The sequence below is a fragment of the Eupeodes corollae genome, chromosome 2, assembly GCF_945859685.1.
Source record: "Eupeodes corollae chromosome 2, idEupCoro1.1, whole genome shotgun sequence".
Taxonomy (NCBI): domain Eukaryota; kingdom Metazoa; phylum Arthropoda; class Insecta; order Diptera; family Syrphidae; genus Eupeodes; species Eupeodes corollae.
This window is the reverse complement of record NC_079148.1, coordinates 71,997,355-72,023,073: the sequence shown is the minus strand read 5'-3', so window position 1 is coordinate 72,023,073 and position 25,719 is coordinate 71,997,355. Positions and strand designations below refer to the sequence as shown.

Sequence of the window (25,719 nt, the reverse complement as noted above, 5' to 3'; positions counted from 1 at the left end):
GGGATAGATTGATAGAGAAGCTTCATAGCGATTATGTTAGAGCCATTTTGTCGCATTGAGAAAAAAGATTAGGTCTCTAATCTTTGTCTCATATAGCTCATCAAGTTCGTGAAAGAATGCTTTTCCAAAGTATTTAATTCTAGTGTTTGCCAAAGCAGGACATTTGCAGAGGAAATGGATTATCGTTTCACTTTCTCTTTGGTCACTACAATTACGGCAAAAGGTGTTGTAAGAGATACCCAACTTCTCTGCATGAACTCCTATATCCTGGCTATGTCTTGCCCTGGCCTGCATAGCAGATCGTTTGTACGGGTTTTATTATAGGTGGGCCATATCTTTCTAGATATAATGCAGTTGGGTAAATTGCTCCACCTTCGGTTTGATTCAGTTTGGTAGATAGAAAATATTTTACTCTTCATAGCACCAAGAGGAATGTTAACCATTTCCACAAGCGAGCGATGAAGGGCCGATCCTTGCCTGGCTAGCTCGTCAGCCCGTTCATTTCCCACGATACCACTATGGCCCGGAACCCAGATCAGAGTGACACCGAGGTTAATATTCAGGTTCGCAAGCTCATCGCGACATTGCTGGACCAATTTAGATGAGGATATGGACGAGTTAATGGCTTTGACAGCTGCCTGACTGTCTGTAAAGATAGCCACATTTCGGTTTTGGTTTGGGTTTTGTTTAAGTATCTTACCTGCCTCCCTTATTGCCAGCAGTTCAGCCTGAAAAACGCTACCAAAGTCAGGAAGCCTAAAGGATTTAGCTACATTTAGGGACTCAGAAAAGATCCCAGAACCAACTCCGCACTCAATCTTTGAGCCGTCAGTAAAGATGGTTGTGTCGAAACCTATCGACACGATGTCATCCTCCCAATCTTCTCTCGATGGGAAAATAACCTTTAAACCCTTACTAAGGTTTAAAGTAGGAGTGCAGTAGTCAGTGTCTACCGAGATAATATCTGAGGGAATTAATTTCGTAGTGTTGTTGGGACCATAAGGTTTTGACAACCAGCTGTTTGATTCCTTCAGCCTAATAGCGCTGCAGGAAACTATGCGTATTTAATAAAAAGGTCGATTGGTAGAAGATCCAAAATAACGTTTAAGGCGTCCGTTGGGCAAGTACGCATGGCCCCTGTGGTGCCCAAGCAAGCTGTTCTCTGAACCTTCTTTAGCTTATTAATATTATAGGCTTTGCTAAGAGCAGGCCACCACACAATCGAACCATATGTTAAGATTGGGCGTACTACGGCTGTGTACGTCCATAAAATCATCTTCGACTGAAGTCCCCACTTTTTGCCGAAAGTTTTGCTGCAGGCGTAGAAGGCAACACAGGCCTTCTTAACCCTTACTTCAATATTAAGTTTCCAGTTTAGTTTAGGGTCGAGTATAATTGTCAAAGTTTTGCACTGGAAGACAATGATAGGATTTGACCGTTGAGTCGAGGTAGCGTAAAGGGCGGTACTTTAGTTTTGGTGGTAAAGAGCAATAGTTCAGTTTTACTTTGATTAACTCCTAGTCCACAACTAGTGGCCCAGTTGCTAACTTTCTTCAAAGCTGACTCAGTGATTTCACTAATCACAGAGGTGTACTTTCCTGACACCAATAGCACCAAATCATCCGCGTAGGCTACCGCCTTCACTCCACATCTCTCTAATTTAACGAGAATTGTATCCATGACCAGAAGCCATAGAAGAGGCGAAAGGACACCACCCTGGGGTGTTCCCCTACTCACGTGTTTTGTTGCAATTGTATTGCCTAGAGTGGCTCGAATCTTCCTACCACTGAGCATGGAAATAATCCATTCTCGAATGAAGTTTTCTACACCGAACTTAACGAGCGATTCTTCTATGGATTCTGTAAGGACGTTGTTCAAAGCAGCTTCTATGTCTTGAAAGGTGGCAAGAGTAAATTCTTTATAATGGATTGTTTGTTCTACAGTACGCACTACCTCATGGAGGGCAATCTCCTTAGATTTGCCCTTAAGATAAGCATGCTGAGAGCTTTCGAGAGGTCGTCCAACTAGGATTTCTCTAATATGGTAATCAAGAATGCGCTCCAAGGTTTTAAGCACAAAAGATGTTAAGCTTATTGGTCTGAAATCCTCCGCGGATTCGTGACCTCGCCTACCCACTTTCGGGATAAAAACTACTTTGATCTGTCTCCGCGACATGGGCACATGTTTGAGAGGGACGCATCCTTTGAAAATTTGTTTCAGCCATGGAGCTTCCACATCATGCAACTTTTGAAGCATAACTGGCAGTATGCCATCCATGCTTGGGGATTTATATGGAGAAAAAGTATTGATGGCCCACAAAATATTTTCTCTGGTTATAACGGAATTGACTTGCTCCATATGAGCTACGTTTAGCTTTGTGGTTTCAATCGATTCGGGGTTATCACTCTCGCAACCCGAAAAGTGCGTCTTCATCAGTAGCTTTTTTTTAGAAATGAAGGATTACAATGTTCCTTCGATAAAACTTTGCTGAGCCTTGCGGAGTCCTTTATGTCTTTGATTGATTGACAGTATTCTCTCCAGCCTTGTCTTTTGGCTGATGACAGGGCTTGTTTGTAAATTTTAAGAGAGTCTTTATACGGTTGGTAAAACTTATGTTTGTGGCAGATATTGAAAATTGTCGTCTTTTTCCTAAGACTGGACAGTTCTTCATTCCACCAAGAAGGAAGGGTTTTACGGCTATATTTAACTGGGCAAGAGACTCTAAAAGCTTTACTTATAGAAGTTTCAAAGGTTTTCACCTTTGATTCAAGGTCTCCTATCGATTCAGTGAGATTCGGTAAATTGTAAGTGAGTTAAGGTGTGGATAATTTTGGGCTGGAAAGAACGAATCGGAAATTTGAGAAGAAGGAGGCACGTCGAAAGCATCTTTGAAGAAATTAGCAAACATGTTTGAAATTATTTGGGAGTCATGACTTGTTGTGTTATTAAAAGACATAGAGTTTGGGTAACCGTCAGTTTGCTGGGATGCGACCCACACTGATAACTTCCCATCCCGTCTTTCGATTTGTCTTGCTTAAAAGTTTGTCTTTATGTACTCGTAACAATGTTTACCAAATTTGCGTACTATTTTTTGTAGATTTTATTTTTTATGAAAAAGCTTTTTTGGATTTTTATTAAAAAAATAACTGAATATCGAAAACATTATTTTCTGTGAAATAAAATAAGTTTGAAGCCAATATTTTTAATTTTTGAAAAGCTATTTAAGTCGAAAGTAAATTTTTACCAAGTTTTAGTATTGTTCTTTTTTAGAGTTTTATTTTTTGTAAGAAAACTGTCAATTCGATTTTTTTCAAAATTTTACTGAATGTTAACAAAAGTAGTTTTTGAAAGATAAAAGCAGTTGAAAGCCAATATCTACAATTTTTGAAAAGATATTCGATTTTCAACAAAATTTTACCGAATGTTGAAAACAATACTTCTAATAAGATAAAAATAGTTTGAAGACAATATTTCAAATTTTTGAAAAGATATTTGAGTCGAAAATCAATTTTTACCAACTTTTGTTAATTTTTTTTCGGTTATAAATTTTTTGTAAGATAACTGTCAAATCGATATTTTTCAAAATTTTACTGAATGGTGGCAACAATTTTTTTGAAAGATAAAAGTAAAATAAAGCCAATATCTCAAGGTTTTTTTTTTTTAAACTGTCAATTGGATTTTTTTCAAACTTTAATTGTATGTTGACAACAAGATTTTTTGAAAGATAAAACTCAAAGTTTTGAAAAGATATTCGAGTCGAAAATCAATTTTTACCAACTTTTATAATTTTTTTTTAGGTTTTTATTTTTTGTAAAAAAACTGTCAATTCGATTTTTTTTAACATTTTACTGAATGTTGACAACAATATTTTTTGAAAGACAAAAGTAAATAAAAGTCAATATCTCAAAGTTTTGAAATATTTGAGTCGAAAAGCAATATTTACCAACTTTTATAATTTTTTTTTGGAAAAAAAACTGTCAATTCGATTTTTCTCAACACTTTATCAGATGTCAAAAACATTAGTCTTCGTTGCACAAAATTATTTTGGAGATGAAATCATATTTAAGTCGTAAAATTTTGGAGGTGACAAATTTTGTTTGCAGTTTTGTTGCTTTATAAAAGAAACCGTTAAATGGAATTTTTCCAAAAAATATACTTGTTTGGTATTACGATACAGTTTATTATATAAAATTAAATTCAAGTCTCTAGCGTTTTTGGTTAACCAAAATGTTCACCTTTTTTCAAACTGCTATGGTAAAAAAAAACCACCCACGCAATTGCTCTTTCTGCATCTTTCTGCCTTATTATCTGTATCACAAAATTTATTTGAAATCGATATCTCTTCTGGTTCTTGAGTTATGGACGACGAACAAAACGTCGCGAACGTACACACGCACGCACACACATCATTCTAAAAATCTTTTATTTCGACTCTAGGGACCTTGAAACGTCGAGAAATGTCAAAATTTTCATTTTGACAAATCGGACCCATTACAATAACTTCCTATGGGAAGTTAAAAAGAATATTAGAGACATTTTAGAATTTTCTCGAGCTTTACAGATTCATCACTCCATACAACCTAACCTAACATGAGTAAAATACGATTTGAGCTTTTTTAGATCTCTCTAATCTATTTGGACCCTAATTCAGCTTTTAATCCAACATTACCCCCTGGTATTTTTCATGGTCTAATCTATAAATAATTTGAGTTGGATTCCATCTATTTAAGAAATTACACAATTTGGTATTCTTCTCTTATTTGTAAAAAGAGTATACAAAGTCTGTTTAAAGAGGACTAATCGTCAAGCCATACTTGATGCATGCTCCCAACCAAATTATCTCCAGCAGTTTTAAAAAGCTCGGCAATCAAGCCATCTGCTCTAGCGACTTTGTTATACTACAACTTAGATATGACAATCTTTTCAGTAACTTTCTAATGGCTGTAAAAACAAGAACAATTTGATACCACCACACATAATTCAAACTAAAAAAAAAAACAGTCTCACGTGATTTTATTTTATTCTGTTATTTTGTATCTTTTCCAAGAAAGCATAATTAACAAGAAGAAATAAACAAACAAACATACTTTCTCTTTCAATGAATTCAAAGAACAACTTTATAAGACCTCAGCCATCAGCCATTAGCCAGACCTAGACTGCATTGCTTGTTTACATCTCCTCACGTTATTTATATGATGGATCTAATCACGACAACAAACCAAACCCCTCTGAGAAATAGGCTAAGTCAAGTTAACGCCGTATAGAAAGTCAAAATAATAAGTTATAACCTAGCCTGGCCATAGATAAATGGGAATGAGAATAAGGTTATTTTAATATTTGCTCGTAGATTGTTATTATTTTCTTGTTAGCAAGACAGTAATCCCTATCACCAATAAAACATTAATTTATGTTTTTTTTTAGTGCGTGGATGGGGAATTTTTATTTTGAATATAAAAATCATCATCACAGCAAACACTTTCTTTCAAAAACAATCCACACTCACTGTATTAAAAAAAAAAAAAAACAAGAGTTAGTTTGAGGCAATTAGAACCTGTTAGAAAATGAGATCTGAATCCGATTATGTTATTAGAGGTAATTCGAAATATATGTTGCGAGCGTTTTTTTTTATCTTTTATAAGCATGTTATGAGCAAAATGTGTGTCAAGTATAAACTCTTTTTACAGGAGCGAATTGAAATTTTTATATTTGCTAAGGTTTTGAATACGAAACAAAAACAGGCTTCCACACTGAAAACTTCTAATCCCGTCTGTTAGTTTGTCTAAAAGTAAACAAAATATTAATACAAACATTTTGTGTGAGATGAAAAAAATTTAAGTCAAGTGTCAATTTTGACATTTCTATCATATAAAAATGTCAAAATTTCGTTCAGTAACTTAAGACTTAAGTTCCAAACCATTTCCTATCAGCTTTTAGTTGTTTTTGAAGGTTTTCATATTTTTAAAATATTTCACAATATCCGCAGTATGAATACTACCGATAAAATTTAATGTAGAATCCTACTACGGATGGGTTTTTGACATTTATACGAGTCTCGAACGGATCTTATGTGATTTCGTTCTCAAATGTTGGTACGATTGATATTGCATTTGTATCTCTATGGCTGTGTTCGTTGAGTAGTTGTGCATTTGGAATTATGTGTTTTCCATTGGGGAAAACAATCAATCTGTTACTGTTGATATTATTTAGTTTTGTTAATGAAAATGGATTAAATGGACTTATTTTGCAATAGAACCCAATGGACAAGATAATAATTAAGTTTTGCTATGTTTCTACCAAAGATTTATCTCAGTTTAGATTAAATAAATCTTTTTGGTGTTTCCACCGCACAAGAAGATAAGAATATGCTACCTTGTCCATGTGCAATTTTTTTTTAAGTTGATTAAAACAAAACTATATTTTTTTGTACACAAACATGCAAATAAATAGACCATAACTTTTGATTTTCACAAAACTTTTTTCTATTTGTGTGTTTGTTTATTATTATTCTGATAAATCTTCTTTCGATGTTCAAATGGTAGACATGTGCATTCAAGAGGACACAACCGTCCACAGGTTTTTCTCAAAACCAACCTCTGTCTATCAACTCCTACTCTCACCTCCCCCGTGGTGAACATCGGGTGCCGAGTACCTCAACTGGAGATTGGGTTCCAATCCCAGTGGAAAGTTGTTGGGGGCAGCAAACGAGAGAGGTGTTTCCACTAAGGCACCTCTCCTTATCCAGGCGGCAGCGGACGAATTCTCGAGATGGAATCAACGTTGACGTCTACAGTTCCAGTAAGGTTGAACTACTTAGTGAACACCTTATAGGGCTTCTACGACTTATTCGGATCCCAGGCCTATAAGGAGCGGTTTTATCCGGCTCCCCATCCTTGGAGTTATACTTAGGATCTGGCCCTTCAGGTTGGGGGTTGTGCGTCGCGATGACTTCCTGGCCACGTAAAAAATACCTTTAGTTGCGAAGCACCAACAAGCCTCGGATACGGACGGATTCACTGTTGACAACCCACGCAAACGAAAAAAGGACAACGAACTTCTGATCTGTGTTTGGAATGTAAGGTCCCTTAACAGACAACGTGCGGCCGAAGAATTAGCGGAGGCCCTAGACTACCATAAAGCAGACATCACCGCCATCCAGGAAATACGATGGGATGGGCCGGGCAAAAAGAGGATGCGATATTTACTATGGTGACTGCTACCACGAAAACCAACAGCGCTTCGTCATTGGAGCCAGACTTAGGCAAGAAGCCTTGAGATATAGGTGCAGCAATGATCGCCTCATGACCATACGCATCAAGGCTAAATTCGGCAACATAAGGCTGATATGCGCGCACGCCCCCGCAGAAGAGAAAGACGACAACACCAAAGATATGTTCTTCGAGCTCCTAGACAAAACATATGAGCAGTGCCCTAGTTAAGTTATTAAAATAGTACTGGGCGATTTTAATGCCAAGCTAGGAAGGGAAGACATATTTGATGGAATAATCGGGAAGAACAGCCTGCACGACAACACTTCCCACAAAGGATTCAGGCTCATAGATTTTGCTGCGGGGCGAAACGTCACAAACGTACTTGGACTTCTCCAGATCAATCTACCGTCAACCAGATTGACCATATTGCGATCGACGCCAGACACGTTGAGCTAACATCGACCTCGTTGTAGCCAAGGTATCACTTCGGATTTCCGGACCCAAGGCAAAACAGGGAGGTGCTGGGAGTCGAACGGCTTCAATCGCCAGAGATCGCCAAATCCTTTTCCGACCGAGTTACAAGTAACCTCTCTCGAAGTTCTCTGCCGCCAACCCAATGTATCGAAAACCAGAGGCAACATTGCCAAGATGGTTTTTAAACAGCCACCAACAAGGAACCCCTGGTTTGATGAGGAATGTCGGCAGGCAAATGCAGCCAAACAAGAGGCACGCAAAGCGGCGCTGCATAACAGGACGAGAGCTGCTCATGAGCTCTATGGGCAGAAGAGGCGAGAGGAACGCCGACTTCTCAGAAGGAAAAAGAGAGGGCATGAGCATGAGAAGCGTGCGGTCGAAGATGTTGAGAGGTTTAAAAGCAGGGATGAAGTCCGCAAGTTTTATGAACAGCTGAAACGAAACTCACAGGTACATAAACCTAGAACCGAAGGCTGCAAAGACGAAAGTGGAAACATCTTAGTGGAACCGCAGTCAATGCTGAAGATATGGAAGGACCACATCTGCAGACTGTATAACGGCGACGACGAACTAAATTCCGCTGTCAGGCAGGATGATCCATTCAACATAGACGACGAAAGCCAACAATCCCGTCCTCCCGATTTAGACGAAGTAACGATTGCCATATCTAAGCTGAAGTCTGAATGGCTTGAATGCCGAGCTCTTTAAAGCAGCTGGAGATAAGTTGATAAGGAGCATGGACCAACTTATCTGTAAGCTATGGCCGGAAGAAAGCATGCCCGATGAATGGAACCTCAGTATTGTTTGTCCGATCGAAAAAAGGAGAACCTCTTAACTGCACCAATTATAGAGGAATCAGTCTACTTAACATCGCCTATAAAATCTTCTCTGTAGTAATATGTGAACGTCTAAAGCCCATCGTCAACAACCTTAGGTCCTTATCAGTGTGGTTTTAGACTAGGAAAGTCCACAGTCGATCAAATATTCACATTACGGCAGATTCTGGAAGAGCGGTATAGAGCCATGTCTAGTTTTGGCATCCCTGTTAAACTCGTCCGTTTGTGCAGGATGACCATTAAGAATTCACGCTGCGCCATAAAGGTTGGAAACAACTTGACAGAACCTTTCGATGTCAAAAAAGGTTTTAGACAAGGTGATGCGCTGTCATGCGATTTTTTTAACATCATGCTTGAATGAATAGTGCAGAGCTCACACGTCAACACTAGAGGCACTATCTTTCAAAAGTATGATTAATTACCAGCATATGCTGATGACATTGACATAATTGGAAGAACTAAGTGAGATGTCAATTGGGCTTTTGTGAGTATTGAGGTAGAGGCAGCAAAAATGGGTTTAACGGTTAATGAGGGAAAAACAAAGTATAGCTGTCGGCAAGAAAGGACATACAACACCGACTTATTGGTCAAAACGTCACAATCAACAGACGTAACTTGGAGGTAGTCAAGGACTTGTCTACCTATAGGCTCCGCTGTAAACGCAGAAAACAACACCAGTGCTCAGATCAAACGCAGAATAGTTCTTGCTTACCGCTGTTTCTTTGGACTAAGAAAGCAATTGAGTGGTAAAGTCCTCTCTCGAGGGACCAAAGTGTTGCTATATAAGACCCTTATCATCCCCGTCCTGCTATACTGTGCAGAAGCATGGACTATGACAAAAGCGGATGAAAGCACCTTGGGTCGGTTCGAGAAATAAGTTCTTCGTGTGATCTACGGTCCCGTATGCATCGAAGGGGAATGCAGGAGTAGATGGAACGACGAGCTGTACAGCGACGTAGACTTAGCCAGAAGGGTAAAAGTCCAACGACTAAGATGGCTGGGTGACGTAGAGTGCATGGAAACCAATGCTCCGACACGGAAAGTCTTCGAATCCGCACCCACAGGACAGCGCAGTAGAGGAAGGCCGCGGATCAGGTGGCGCGCACAAGTGAAGGTCAGCTAATAGTCACTGTCACGAACTGTCCCTTTTTAGACATGTTTAGATCTAAAATACTCCATTTCCAAGATCGGAATCCCAGACTGACATTTCGGTTTGCCTACAAGCTAACTGCACACTAAATGTGAGAAAGTGTGCGTGAAATGATGCAAAAACCAAACACATTCTCACATTTAGTGCTACGGCCCATCAAAATGCTTCATTTTGGTCCTCAGGCACATCTAAATGCTGCATGTTGGCCCTCGTTCAAAAACGAAACAATCCGAACCAACAGAATCTGAAGTGCTGACATGGTCTTAAATTGAAAGATTTGTATAGCTTTTTAATTTCAATCCAAATAAATTTTGCAAATGTATATTAAATAAAAAAAGATTGACCAAATACATACTTAATGATTTATTAGTGCTGTTTTTTGTTTATTTAAATTATTTGCGAACGCAATATGAGCTGCAACTGGTTAAGTATAATTGGAAATGGACAAAAGTGTAACTCAATACTTTGTAAAACAACAAAACAGAACATTTTTTCAGCTGTAGTTTGCTTAGAGCAGCTTATAGCATTTTTTAGGCGAAGTAAGAAGTTCAGGTGAAAACAATAGGCGCGTGCCTCCGTACTTTTTGTACAGACAAAGCTACGAGAAGCATACTACTTGTGAAGTTCCATTGCCAACTTTAGCTAGTTCAGATTCCTTAATTAGATTAGTATTTTCATCATTTAAGTAGTTCGGTAATTGCAAGACCTTTTTGAGGGACTTTGTTAGAGTTAGAATTTAGTTTGAAGTTAGATTTTTCAAAACTTCCCGACATCTTCGTTCCATTAGCAGCTTATTATTATCTTTAATACCTTCGAAAGAACATCACTGTTGGAGTTATTTTTGACAGCAACAGCTCTTTTAACATCTGCCCCAAGATGCTCTATCAGATGTAGGTCTGCACTTGATGATGTCCATTACAGAACTGTTATCGATTGGTCCCTAAAGAACTGTTTCGTAATTTGAGCAGTGTGCTTGGGGTCTTTGTCTTGCTAAAACTTCCATATCACTCGCATGTTTTCATCGGCCCAATCCACTAATCGTTCCTTAAGAATGTCAATGTATTTAACGGCTGTCAGCGATCCATCGATTCGATGGATGGAAATGCTTGTTTTTTTTTTAGTAAGGTTAGGTCACACGTTAACCCTAAAGATCTACGACCAATCAGCCTATCATCCTTCCTTCTTAAAACCTTGGAAAGATTGATTGAAATTTACATCAGACATAACTTAAAACCATGTCTCATTTCCACAGCTCAAGATGCTTACTCTAAGGGAAAATCAGTAGAATCAGCACTTCAGTCGCTGGTACGTACTATTGAACATTCCCTCGAATACAAAGAGTATAACCTGATAGCGTTCCTAGATATTGAAGGAGCTTTCAACAACGTCAGTTACCAGGCGATCACAACAGCAATGGATAAGCTGAAATTAGAAAAGTCTCATGCTCAAAAGCAGGACAATAATTTCTAACATGAGAAGGTGGAGTCCTTTCGCCTCTTTTATGGAACATGGTAGTAAACGACATACTTACAGCATTGGAAGCAGAGGGTTTTAAGGTGATTGGCTATGCTGACGACGTTGCGATATCCGTATCTGGGAAGCACCCCCAAGTTCTCTCGGAACTCCTACAAAATGCCCTAAACAGGCTAACTAAATGGGCTAAGCAATGTGGATTGGACGGCTACCCACACAAAACAGAATTAATACTCTTTTCGAGAATATATAAAATTCCTCAGATTAGCCCACCCAAGATTAAAGGAATACCATTAAGCTTTTCCGACCAAGCTAAATATTTGGGCTTCATTTTAGACAAAAAACTAAATTGGAAGGCAAATATTGATGAAAGAGTCAAAAAGGCTACTGTAGCGCTTTTTACTTGTAAAAAGGCCATAGGATCAAAATGGGGCTTCTCCCCAAAAATAACCCACTGGCTATACACTTCGGTAATCAGGCCGATACTAATTTATGGAGCCGTCGTATGGTGGACCGCACTGGATAAGATGGTAAATCTAAATAAAGTCATTAAAGTCCAGCGGTCAGCAGGTATGTGCATCACAGGAGCACTTCGCACAACACCAACCGCAGCACTGGAAGTGCTTTTAAACCTAACACCACTTGACATCTTCTCTAAAAAGGTGGCTGCCAACTCATGTGTAAGGCTTAGAGCCACCTCTCAATGGATCAGTAACAATATACTGGACATACAACCATTCTAGACAATTTCAGATCTATCCCAGATCGCTTAGACTATACCACCCCAAAAATGGTATTTGGTAAAAGATTCCATGTGTCCATCCCTTCAAGATCCTCCTGGGAAGAAGAGTGACCTCTGGAAGACGATGCGGTACACTTCTATACTGACGGTTCAAAGACCGATCACGGAGTTGGAAGTGGTATCTTTTCAGAACAACTGAATCTCAGTCTATCCTATAGACTTCCCAATCAATGTAGTGTATTCCAGGCAGAAGTAATGGCGATTAAAGAAGCACTATCCTGGCTCAAAGAAAACGTTATATCTTGTAAGGATATACGAATCTTCTCGGACAGCCAAGCCGCTCTTAAATCTCTCGCGTCTGTCTCCACAAACTCTCAAACAGTCCTCGATTGTCAATCATCTCTGAAGGAGACGACGGAACAGTTTAACATTCACCCCCTTTGGGTGCCGGGCCACAGAGACATTCCGGGAAATTGCAAAGCCGATGAGCTCGCCAAAAACGGAACACTTCTGCCTAATGTTAGACAAAAACATAACATAGGAACACCACTTGCTACATCCAAATATCTTCTCAAGCAACATGCTCTAGAAGCAACGAATGCTTGATGGTCACAGAGTACCACCTGCCTAGCAACCAAGCAAATATGGCCAAGTATAGACTTAAACCGGTCAAAAGGCTTGATATCACTGAGCATACAAAGTATAAGCTCTACAATTGGAGTAATAACAGGACACTGACTTTTGTAGAAGCTGCATGGACGAGGAGAAAGAGGAAACAGTCCAACACCTTCTATGTTCATGTCCAGCACTCTCCATTAGAAGGAATTACTTTCTCGGTAATCCCTTCTTCGATAACACCAGTCAACTGGGAACGATTGACACAAAACGTCTCTCTAACTTTATTAAAAGTACAAAATGGTTTGTTTCAATTCATTACTCTCCCATGAGCTACCTCATTAGTGGTATAACAATGGACCCTTGAGGTCTACGTGCGTCAATGATATCTGGACAGCCACTCCAACATAACCTAACCTGGTCGAAGTCGCTAGGGTTAATGGTTCGCAAGATAATTTGGAGCAACCACAATTTTCAATTTTGGGTTTTTTTTCTGTACACAAAAATTTTGAGTCGATATTTCTACTGGTTTTTAAGGTTTGATTTAGATTCTTGGCACACTCAAACTTCAAGAAATTTCAACATTTTCAATTCGACAAATTGTACTGATAATAATAACTTTCTATTTAGGTTAAGTTAAAAAGATGTCGGAGTCATGAAGTCTTTACTTCCAAGTCCAAGGTTCGTATTAAAGTTCAGAAATATTTTTGATTTCATTGCCAGGGATCGTATGTTTCAAAAATGGTAAATAATTTCTTTTTATTTGCAAACATTTAAGAGATTATGTATGGAAACAAATATAAATATTATATTATTGGAAAACCAGATTTGGTCTTAAAATGTTGAATATTTAAATGGAGATAGGAAGAATATAGTACAAAATTCAAGATCTCAAAACCTTAAAAAAAAGTTTTTTTCTGACTTTGTTAAGACTGATTCTGATAGATTTGCAAAATATTTTTTCTAATTCTTTTTTATTTTACGCAATGTCAAAATTTCTCAAAATGTCAGTTTGAATTTTAAGACTTGCGTAACATACAAACATGTTTTTGAATTTCCAGAATCTAATTAGCATCTGGCGCCTTAACCAATATTTACCTTCTCACTGACTCTGGATACTTATCTAACTATAAGAGAAAAATATCTTTTAGGCACAAAAATATTGGTGAAATGTTTATAGTCCGGGAAGTAACATCGAAATAAAATATTAGACTTTTTATACAATCATTATTTTAAAATCTAGGTTTTTTTACTGAGAAATAAATGCACTTTTTCAATGGGTTTTTGGTGGCCTTAATTCAAATCCTGCCTTCATAATATTGTATCAACTCATGTTTTTTAGATGTTATTTTTTAAAAAAATCCAAAAACTCGTATAAAAGGCTTTTTGATATTGTGTTAATTCTTTGACGTTAGACAAAAAGAACTTAAGTCAGAAATTGGTCACATAGACTCAGTGAACTTAAGACGTAAATATTAAACCAAATATTATTATTAAAGCCTTAACTGACTCATATTTAGATGTTGTTCTAGACTCAAGTTGTTAGTATTAAACAAAAGGTGCCGTTACACTAAAACAAAAACCTTAACTCTAAAGACCTTTTTACCTACGCCAAAGGATTTTTGATTTTATTTTTTTTTTAACTTCCCATAGAAAGTTATTGTAATGGGTCCGATTTGTCAAATTGAAAATTTTGACATTTCTCGACCTAGAGTCAAAATAAAAGATTTTTAGAAAGAGGTCTGTGCGTGCGTGTGTACGTACGTTCGTACGTCCATACGTCCGTACATTTGCTACGTTTTTTTCGTCGTCCATAACCAGAAGACATTTCGATTTTGAATAAGTTTTGTTATACAGATAATAAGGCAGAAATATGCAGAAAGGGCTCTCAAGAAAATTGCGTGGGTGGTTTTTTTACCATAGCAGTTTGAAAAAAAGGTTACAATTTTGGTTAACCCTAAATATCTTACGAACCAAAAAGGCTAGAGACTTGAATTAAATTTGATATAATATATTGTAACGTGATACAAAACAGGTATATTTTTTGAAAATCAATAAAACTGAAAAAAAAAATTTGTCACCTCCAAAATTTTACGACTAAAACATGATTTCATCTCCAAAATAATTTTGTGCAAAGAAGAATAATGTTTTTGACATCTAATAAAATTTTGAGAAAAATCGAATTGACAGTTTTTTTTATAAAGAATAAAAATCTAAAAAAACCATTACCCAAAGTTGGTAAAAATTGAATATCGATTCAAATATCTTTTCAAAAACTTGAGATAAAAGCTTCTTACTAATATTTACTTAAAAGAAATACTGTTTTCAACATTAGGACAAATTTTGAGAAAAACCGAATTGACAGTTTTTTTTACAAAAAATAAAAACCTAAAAAAATGTAGAAAAGTTGTTAAAAATTGATTTTCGACTCAAATATCTTTTCAAAAATTGTAGATATTGGCTTTAAACTACTTTTATCTTTCAAAAAATATTGTTGTTAACATTCAGTAAAGTTTTGAAAAAAATCGAATTGACAGTTTTTTACAAAAAATAAAACTCTAAAAAAAAACAATACTAAAACTTGGTAAAAATTTACTTTCGACTCAAATGGCTTTTCAAAAATTAAAAATATTAACTTCAAACTTATTTTATTTCACAGAAAATATTGTTTTCGATATTCAGTAATTTTTATATAAAAATCCAACAGTCTGTTTTTTCATAAAAAATAAAATCTACAAAAAATAGTACGCAAATTTGGTAAAAATTGATACGAGTACATATAGACAAACTTTTAAGCAAGACAAATCGGCAGACGGGATGGGAAGTTATCAGTGTGGTTCGTGGTTCTCCAAAACTAAAATCCCTCTCTTCAATATTCGTTTGAAATATTGATGTTATTTCGTATGCTTTTCGAAAAATCTTGATAAATTGTTAGATTTCATCTGCCTTACAGAAAGAAACTCAAGGCTTTTTATGCTAAAACGGTTTTCAACAGAAAAATTCAAAACGGTTTGAAAGTAAATTTTGCTATTGTAACGAATCTGTTGTGTTAACAATTCTACTACACCAAGTTTTTGAAATATATACAAAGAATGTTGAAAACGGGTATTTTTAAGACTTGAGCAAATAAATAAATAAATTAAGTACTAGGGCCTAGTGACTTATAATTCTCAACCATTTCTGTGTGCGAGTACTGTTGTCAGGAATGGAAAGGACCTACAGTTTTAAGCCGAACCCGAACGACTAATTTAAGAAAGCACTTTCCATGACAACAATTACTCTTGGAAAATTTGTCAATTCCTCGCAAGAGGCAGTATCCTTGAAAAAACTATAGATGGCACAGACAGGGATTAAACCCATGACCTTTGGCATTACAGTTCGAGGCACTAATTATCACAAAACGGGCACTTGAGCAAACAGTTAAAATTAAAGTTGGGATTCAAAATCACCACTAAAAATTAAGTTTAAAGCGTATTTTCCAAAATAATAGAAGTATTCAAATCAAGGTTTGCTCAAAACCTCATATAGAGTCAAGTAAAGATTCATAACTAATGAAAATTTCCAGAAACTAAGTAAGCCACTAGCTTAGTACTTTGCAAAATCATCATACAATTTATTTTTAAGAGATATTTTGAACCTTAAATACCCCGTTTATGGTTGTTTTGAACATTTTTAAAGGAACATATTTTAAGAGCCTGATGTGATGGAAACATTTAAGGCATATATTAGAATTAAGGACATCTTTTTCCTTTAAACGAGGGTTGTTTTATTTTTGGGAAATAAAAATAAAGTAATTTTATCGACAAGTTCTTTATCGGACAAGACGCCTAAATATGTTATTAACAAACAAAATTTTTTTTTAAAGAATGTAATTTACAACAACAATGAACTTATAAATCTAAACAAATGTTTGCTATTAAAAGCCTATGAACACAAATATTATTCTTGAGATTATTGACAGGTGGAACCCTTTAAGTTAATTTAAAACATACCTTTGAGTACTGTCTTGTCCAAAACTTGCGTATAACTCTCATATTTGTGCTGGTGCTCTAATAACGTTAGTTGGGTCTTCTGGATAAAATTAAAAAAAGAGCTCTAAAAATGATAAGAGATCGTTCTCTTACCGAGACATTTGTTTGTCTTGAACACCGTCACAAAGTCTCATGTCATGCCTGCCATTGTTTTATCGTTACTTTTATAAGCAATGCTCTATTGAAATAGCCAGTTGTATTCCTCCCCTTAAACAATTCAACCGTAATACCCGAACTGCTAGGAATGCCCATCAATTTACCCTAGAGCTCAATTTCGGACGAACTGTTAAGTACAGAGATTTTTTCTTTAGCCGCACTTCACGAATGTGGAATGCTTTACCATGCTCAATATTTCCCACTCATTGCAATGCGCAGACATTCAAAAGCAATGTGCATCGGTTTCTGATTTATAATCCTATCCTCCTTTCCCAATTGCTCGCACTGTGTTTAATCATTAAAAGGGTATTCATAAAAAATAAGATGGGAATACAAATCTGTCAAGTTATCATGAAGTGCTTCCAACATTACACATTTTCATTATTTGGTTTGTCGATTTTAAGAAGAGCTTTTCATTTAAACCCTCCTTTAAACCGGCTACCCGGAAGAAACGGGTATTACGCGTGTATCTAGGTTCTTGAAACTTCTCATCGGATAACCGGGTCTTAATAAATAAGGTTTAATTATACTTATTTATTTATTAACTATGGGAATCAACTTTATTTATTCCCCAGCGCGGATCCCAAGGGCGGATCCAGACTTTTAATCAGTAAGGGGGGCTCACACACTTAGATGAGTTTTTACTCAACGCTTAAGAATGTTTTGTTAATGTTTTGTAAAGGAGGCTAACAAAATGTGTCCAGCAAGCTATGGTGTAACTATTTAATTTGGATGATTCCCTACACATGAAAGCATTCCAAGATTCCAACAGTTTTCTAAATATGCCATATTTAAAAGCTTAAGCACAAAATTTTTGAGGGTTTTTGGTGCATTTCAGGCAGAAATTTAAGCAAATGTTTTGAAGCGAAGCTTTTTTCGAAAAATAAAGTATACTTTTTTTGTTTTCATTTCTATTAATGCGAAGAACGCTACAAAACTTCCAGAGAGACGATCTGATATGAAGAACTGTCAGGCTTTTTCTGACGTAGTTTTTTCGGACTCAATTTTCGGAAGTCTATCATTACTATCGCTATCAGTCTACTTACTCGTATTTTGACCTTAAAGAAGTCAACAAAACTAAACAATTGTAGAGAGAGGTTCTTAAATTTGAGGATAAACTTAGCTGCATTTAAGTAAAAATTTCTCTAAAAAATTAAACTACAACAAATTAAGGTAAACAAATAAGTTGGAAAGAAACACGTTTGTGTGGCACTCACAAATTACACGTTTCAGAATCTCTTTTCACTTCAAATCTCAAGAGATCCAAAGCTTTAATATCAATTAATATTGAACGTTTATTATGTTTTTCAATTAGCCTATAATTTAACATTACATTACATTACATTATATTACACACTACTCAGCACATAAATGTACAGAGTAGAGAATACAGCACCTTGAGCGACAAGACTTTGTAAGGTGTTAACAACACAAGACATTAATGCAAGACAGAAGGACAGAAGAGAAAGAACAATAAGGTTTCGAGACGATCCTCCATCTGTCTATTAACGAAACTCACTGATGCTAGATTTCGGTGATCGATTTGAACCGAAGCTTTATCAGTGCCGTTGCCTATGTTTGACAAAAGGGTCACTTTTGCTGTTTTTGGGACGTTTATATTATAGAAATTCGTGTTTAAATCTCTGTTCTAGAGCATCCAAAGAAAATTCACTTCAAAAGTAGATTTATTTATTTTTTTAAGATCTTTCGTATTCAACAAAAAATTAATTATGAAAGAAATAATATGCACGACTGCACGCTAGAAAACCAGTTTAAAAATATTTCCTATATTTTAAGATTTAAATTTTTTTTGTTCCAAAATCATTTTAAATTTTGTCTTAAAAATATTTTTGCTAAGCACTAAATAAAGTGCTTATAGATAAAAATTTAACATTTAAATCAAAAAAATACATTAACGAACATCAAAAATCATGATCAATTTGATCATCGACAAGAGCTTGAACAGAAAAAGAAGATTATTAAAATCGGTTCATTAGCTCTTATAAATAAAATAAATTGGGTGGCGCAACAGTCCGTTGAGAACTAGGGCCTACTGACTTTCAACTCTCACCCATTCCTGTGTGCGAGTAATGTTGTCAGGAATGGAGGGGACCTACAGTTTATATGCCGAATCCGAACGGCTAATTTGAGAAAGCACTTTTTCATGACAAGAGTTACTCTTGGAGAATTTGCCAATTCCTCGCAAGAGGCAGTACCCGTGAAAAGACTTAAGATGGCATAGGCAGGGATCGAACCCAAGACCTCTGGCATGACAGTCCAACGCACTAACCATCATGCCACGTGTACATTAGCTCTTACGAAACCTTAAAAAAAAGAGAGAAGCCAATATTTTTAATTTTTGAAAAGCTGTTTCCTTCCAAAGTGAATTTTTACCATGTTTTAGTATTGTTTTTTTTTTTAGTTTTATTTTTTGTAAAAAAACTGTCAATTCGATTTTTTCAAAAATTTACTGAATGTTAACAACAGTATTTTTTGAAAGATAAAAGTAGTTTTAAGCCAATATCTACAATTTTTGAAAAGATATTTGAGTCCAAAATCAATTTTTACCAACTTTTATTATTTTTTTCTTTTTAGGTTTTTATTTTTTGTAAAAAAACTGTGTATTTGATTTTTCTCAAAATTTTTCCTAATGTTAAAAACAATATTTCTTATAAAAATAAGTTTAAAGCCAATATCTACAATTTTTGAAAAGATATTTGAGTCGAAAATACAAAATTTAGAGAAAGTTTTGAAAAATCTAATATTTTTAGATTGACGATTTCTTATACAAGATTTTTTCTTATGCTATGAAAATAATTTAAGGCAAGACTAAAGTTTTTTCAAACTCTGAACTGAGTGAAAATAAAAATGTGAGTTGTTTTTGACAGCGAACCGCTTTTTGGTGAATGTCGTTAAGTTACTAACAAATCCTGGATTGTTCGTTGGTCAAAAGTTGATGAATTTGTGCTGTGTTTTTGGAATAGGGCTGAATATCCTATTCTTGTTATGTTCTTGGTCCAGTCTTCAGTTTAAAGTCGTACTTTAAGCAACAATGTTTAAGGAAGTAAAATAAAAAATATACAAAAAATTAATAATTAATATCTCCCAGGGGTGATCATGGCCCCTACGACCCCCTCCCCCCTCCTCCTGGATCCGCCTTTGCCAATACCCAGGTAAAACCCTTAAACTTCAAGTACCCATACTCAAGAGGTTAAATTTTAAGACTACAAATGAAAGTTTTAGAAAATAAATGACACACTCACAACTCTAAGTCTCGGTCTATTGAAAAGCAGGCGAAATTATAACTAAGCAGTTTGTTGTTCACTGCAGACACAACAAACAAACAAATGACAGCAAAACTTCCCGATGCCTTCAAAGAATTCCAAAAGTTCCCCAACCAATTCTTCAATTTCATATGAAAAAATTAACTTTCTCATTTTTTTTTTCTTTTGATTATGTTTCAAATAAAAAATCTAAACAAAAAATTAACCATGTTTGAAACCTAAAAAACAAATATAGGTATAATATTCTTAATCTTTTGTTAATCAAAAATTCACGTCACAGCTTATAAGACTCGCTAAACGCTAAAGCGATCGTCATCGTCATCAATGATGAATCTAGCAGATGATGGGAAGCATTGTTGGGGCGGTAGAAGCAGCAGCAGCAGCAGAAGTAGAAGCAGAAGCAGACGTGCTTGGGTTGTATAAAATTGAAAACAAATCATTTTTGATGCTTAGTCGAGTACGTTGTTGTGTCGCCGAGCCGCATCGTCATCGCATCGGTCGTCGTCTTTGTCGTTGTCATTTTAAAAATAGAAAAGTACACAAAAATAACTCCCAAAGGTGGCGCGAAAATTAAAACTTATAAACGACGTTTTAAACTTGATTGTGACGGTAACTTCTCCATTGCACTCGCGCAATATTCCATTCAAAAGAATTAAAAAAAAAAATAAACAAAAGATAAAAGAGTAAAATGACCGTTTCTACGGAATTTACAGCCCTAGTGCTTGTGAGTGTGTGTCTGTTGTTTCATGAGACTTTGGCACTTCATCTGACTGAGCCACAAGAAATTACTAATTATCCCACTTCGGGTAGTGAAAATAATGTCACTGTGACACCAGTGACAGCAGGAAATAGAATTCCTCACGAGGAAACCGGAAACATCGGACTAGATCTTAATTTGGCTAATGGCCAGTTAATGGAATCCAATGAAATGCCAGTGCGTTATGACGAGGCGCAATTGTGGAGGATATACAATATTTCTAGTCTCGAAAGTCCATCACAGGTGCCGGAGCTTTTAGAGAGTCGTTACGGTACGATGCACGTTTACAAAACTTCTCACATCACACTCTACTTCCTGTTGCTTCACCGGATGTTGTTTATTTTGTCTTTTTTGTTTTTGTCACAGGTGGAATTGTATGGAAGGAGAATTCAAAATTCCTCGATGTATCATTTGCCAAAGAAAACATCAAAAAAGCCAGAAGTTTCTTGAAACAATTAAATGTCTCCACGGAGGTTCTCATTGAGAATATTCAAAATTTAGTTGACATCGAAGCTGGACAGGATTTCACATCTGTTCGTACAAGTAAGAAATTACACAGATTCAAAAATGATAAATTAAAATGAATGAGAATAAAAATTAAAGTTTAAAACCTAGAGAAATCGAGTGAATACAAACGGATGAATTGGGATGAATATCAGGACATTGATGTTATTTATGAATTCATGAGGGAAATTCGTGCGGCCAATCCAGAACTATGTCGATTGTATACGATTGGAAAGACAGCTGAAGGACGCGAATTGAAGGTTATGAGGTAAGCGTGCTAAGAGTTTAAATCTAAACCATATGTAGCATATATTATTTTCTGATATCGGTTTGCAACTGAAGAGAATCTTAATTAAATGCTTTTTGAGAATATAGCAGATTCAAGTTCTATGTTTTGTGTATGTTTTCATATTTAGAAATGCCTGTCACGCGGAAAAGATTTAATCAAATTGTTAGTACCTGTGTGTGATATTAGAATATTGATTTTTTTCCAGAAGGAATGGTTTAAATTTAATTTATTGAAATTGATATGAAGTAATATCAAAGTGAATGTATTAAATGTTGAAGTTTTGGAAATACTTTACAGTTTGATAAAGTTTTCTTCCCATAATTCTTTAAGTTTTGAATGAAACCTATAAATCTACATAGGATTTATAGGCACAGAATATCTCGACCTTAAGGCAAATCTCACAGGTTTTTTTTATTTTTGGTTTATAAGAAAAACTGAAATCGTATTAAATTAAATTAAATTGAGTGGAGCAACAGTCCGTTGTGAACCAGGGCCTAGTGACTTACAACTCTCAACCTTTCCTGTGTGCGAGTACTGTTGTCAGGAATGGAAGGGACCTACAATTTTAGGCCGAATCCGAACGGCTAATTTGGAAAGCACTTTTCATGACAAGAATTAATCTTGGAGAATTTGTCAATTCCTTCGTGAAAAAAACTGGTTCTCCTGCTTCGACCAATCAGTTCGGTCCCGTTCGGACACAGCCCTATTGAACCAAAAAAGCTCTGCTCGGCCTTGAGCCATGACGTCCCGATTGCACAGGAGTCCTGTATCAGACCACATCTATCTAAAAAGAGGAATACCTCTGGTGGAATAAAGCCGCTCAAGCGTGCACTTTTAAAATACTCGTCGTTTGGATAGAACTCTCCGAAAATTAAATTGTTAGTCGAAGACATAGCTCTTGCAATGTGACCTCGAACGAGTGTTATCACGAAATTGTCAATTCTGTTGATTCGGGCCCCGTTGTATAGGACCTCGTTGGAATAGTAATGCACATAAGAAGATTCGGCTGTTCGATATAAGCCGGTACAGCGTCGTAAATACTGCCGCTCGAACACCCGAAACTTCTCTATCTGGGAAGGGGCAACGTTGAACCACACAGGACAACCATAAACGATCATCGGCCGTATGAGGGCTATGCAGCAAATTACCTTCACTCTGGGGTCAAGCCGACTGCTAAAAAACAGCCGTTTCGTCAGAGCGAAGGCTCCTCTGGCCCTGGCCAGAGCAGCATTTATAAGTCTGTTGAAATATAAATACTGATCTAACCAGATACCGAGGTACTTCACTGCACTTTTGCTCGCTAATGGCTGCCCGTGAAGATCAACCATGACCATCTTGCTCCAATTCTTGCACGTATCCCTCGTGGCCCTAGGCAACGGAGTCCGGAACAGACTCCGACTTCTGGACATTTATTTTCAGTTTCCAGTCTTCGCAATATCGCTGAATCTTGTCGAAATCAATCTGCAAGAGAATTCTAATAACCTTAACCCTTCGGGCCGTTCTGTACGTAATAAGATCGTCGGCGTACGCAATTGCCTTTGTTAGACTACCTATTAGATCGCTGGTGTAAATGCTGAAGAGAATCGGCGAATTCACCGCTCCCTGTTGAAGACCATTTTTAATTGAGAATGTTGTGGTAGAAGTTACATTGCCACTTTTGACAACAAACTTTCTACCGTTAAGCATACAACAATGGCTTGCTTATGCCAAGCCTGCTCAGTTTTAGGTAAGGACCCTCTAACCATACGGTGTCAATGTAAAAGGCCTTTTCCAAATCAACCAGAACAGCACCTGTGCATTGTTGTTTTGATTTATTCCATTGGATATCAGAAACGAGTTTAGACGCAGCATGAATTATGTCATGACCCGCCTTGAACCCGAACTGTTTATCCGGAATTAATTTGTTGCCCGCAGCCTACTTAGTCAGAGCCCTATTAATGATTTTTTTTCGAAAACTTTGCTGAATCCTTTAACATAGGAAGTTGTTGTAATCGGTCCAATTTGTCGAATTGAACATTTTGACACTTCTCGAAGTTTCATGGCTTCTAATACATATTCCGAAAGCTGTTTGATAGCATAACTGTCTATTATGTCAGCTCCATGCAACAACATTTTGTAAAAATTTGTGGCCTTATGATACCAGATTTATTATGATTTTGAAACAATTGAAAAACGTTCAACCAACTCCGTATCAAAGTTTATTATTCGAGCGGTTTTTGTTGGATCTTTAAAAAATTTTCGGGAAGTGTTGCCATCATTGGTGTTTCAATTTTTTCTTCACACCCTCTGGCCTGCCAGTTTTATTTTTCAATGTGTACGATACGTGTAAAAGAGCTTTCATATAAGGCTTGGGTACGATATCGAGTATTAGAACTAAGGCGCACTTACTGCTCGCTACGTAACAAGGTGGAGACCGGAATAAGAAATGCCAAAAGGCGTAGTTTTTCAAATTACCTAAGCCATTCGCAAAGAGGTTTAAAATTATGGGCAATTCTGCGAAACTTTGGTCTATGCAAGAGTAAATTGTGCCTCAGCTCTGAAATACATAGATAAAAGTATTGTTATTTCTTCTGTTGAAACCTCAAGTTCTTCAAATTCGGTTTTTCCTTCGTCGACTTTGCCGATGTTGTTGAATCAATTCTCTGAATTAAATCAACAGCCGTTGGCATTGACGATATGCATCCATCATTTCTCAAAATTTTACTGCCTATTCTTCTACCCATATTTTTAACTTCATCATCATGTCTGGTCACTATCCTATGCAATGGAAGCTATCAAAAATCTTACCAATACCAAAAAATTCCAAAGGGATAGAGCTCAGGCCAATTGCTATTTTGTCCTTTTTGTCTAAAGTCTTTGAAAGACTCATTCACAAACAATTAAACAATTTTTTTTTGGTTTCCGGAAGAAACATAGTTGTATCACTGCCCCACTCAATGTTATTGAAGACTTGAGGATGTCAATGGATAAAGATCATGTGTCATTTTTAGTCCTCTTAGATTTTTCGAAAGCTTTCGATTCAGTTGACCACACATTATTACCCAGTAAACTTATTAGTGAATTTAATTTTTCTTCTGAAAGATCACGAACTGTGGAAATAAATGAGTCGCTATCAAATTTCTTACCGAATTTAAATGGTGTTCCTCAAGGCTCCATTCTTGGTCCATTGTTGTTTTCAATGTACATTAATTCAATTCCAAACTCAATGAAATTTTGTTCCTTAGCTTTGTACTCCGATGATGTGCAGCTCTACTTAAATTATCCCCTCGGTTTAATTGAACACTACATTGAATGCTTAAATGAGGATCTTGAAAGGATTCAGAATTGGTCCACAGCAAATATGTTTCTACTAAATCCTTTAAAGACTAAATGTATAGTTATTTCCCGAACACCTCTTGACCTGTCTTACTTTCCTCGTAGACGGATACAAATTTAGGAATAATATCTAATCTATTTTTAACATGGGACAACCACATTAACACCATAGTTGGTAAGACTTATGGAGCCCTGCGTCCATTGTTTGCGGCCCAGCATTATACTCCCATAAGGTAAACGAAAACTTACAGTCGCATTCAACAATTCTGCTCGCTATATTTTTGACTCGTCTGCTGGTCGTCATATCTTCTCCTCCATTCTCCATCTATGCGTACGGGACCAATAATCACCCGAAGAATTTTTCTTTCGAAGCATCCTAAGACTCTCTCTGTCTCTCTCTCTCATCTTTCTTTGACATGGTCCAGACATCAGCGCCATAAATAAGAACCGGGATGATGAGTGTCTTATAGATGGTGATTTTACATGCTCGAGAGAGGACTTTACTTCTCAATTGCCTTCTAAGTCCAAAGAAGCAGCGATTTGCAAGAGTTATTCTTCGTTTGATTTCAGCGCTGGTGTCGTTGTCTGCATTAATAGCGGTGCCTAGGTAGACAAAGTCCTTAACTACCTCAAAGTTATAGCTGTCCATGGTGACGTTTTGTCCAAGTCGTCGTCGTTCAGTGTCCTTTTTTGATGACAGCATATACTTGGTCTTCCCCTCATTGACCACTAAACCCATCTTCTTCGCTTCCGTCGCAATGCTCAAAAACGCTCCACTGACATCACGCTTTGATCTTCCAATTATGTCAATATCATCTGCGTATCCGAGTAATTGGATGGATCTTTGGAAGATTGTGCCTCTAGTGTTGACGGTTGAGTTTTGCA

General features: G+C 36.5%; 2 protein-coding genes across 3 annotated transcripts in view; one reads left to right on the top strand and one right to left on the bottom strand.

The window, feature by feature from the left end:
• Nucleotides 1-25,719, bottom strand: part of LOC129945662 (centrosomal protein of 162 kDa) — a 131,445-nt gene that overhangs the window by 71,268 nt on the left and 34,458 nt on the right. The gene's annotated exons all lie outside the window — the stretch shown is intronic.
• The window catches only part of LOC129945663 (carboxypeptidase B-like), a 34,022-nt gene continuing 28,680 nt past the window's right edge, over nt 20,378-25,719 (top strand). The window contains exons 1-3 of the mRNA XM_056055509.1: nt 20,378-20,997; nt 21,093-21,269; nt 21,342-21,498. Coding sequence (XP_055911484.1) covers nt 20,658-20,997; nt 21,093-21,269; nt 21,342-21,498 — 674 coding nt within the window. The 5' untranslated portion in view covers nt 20,378-20,657. The remainder of the gene's footprint in view (nt 20,998-21,092; nt 21,270-21,341; nt 21,499-25,719) is intronic.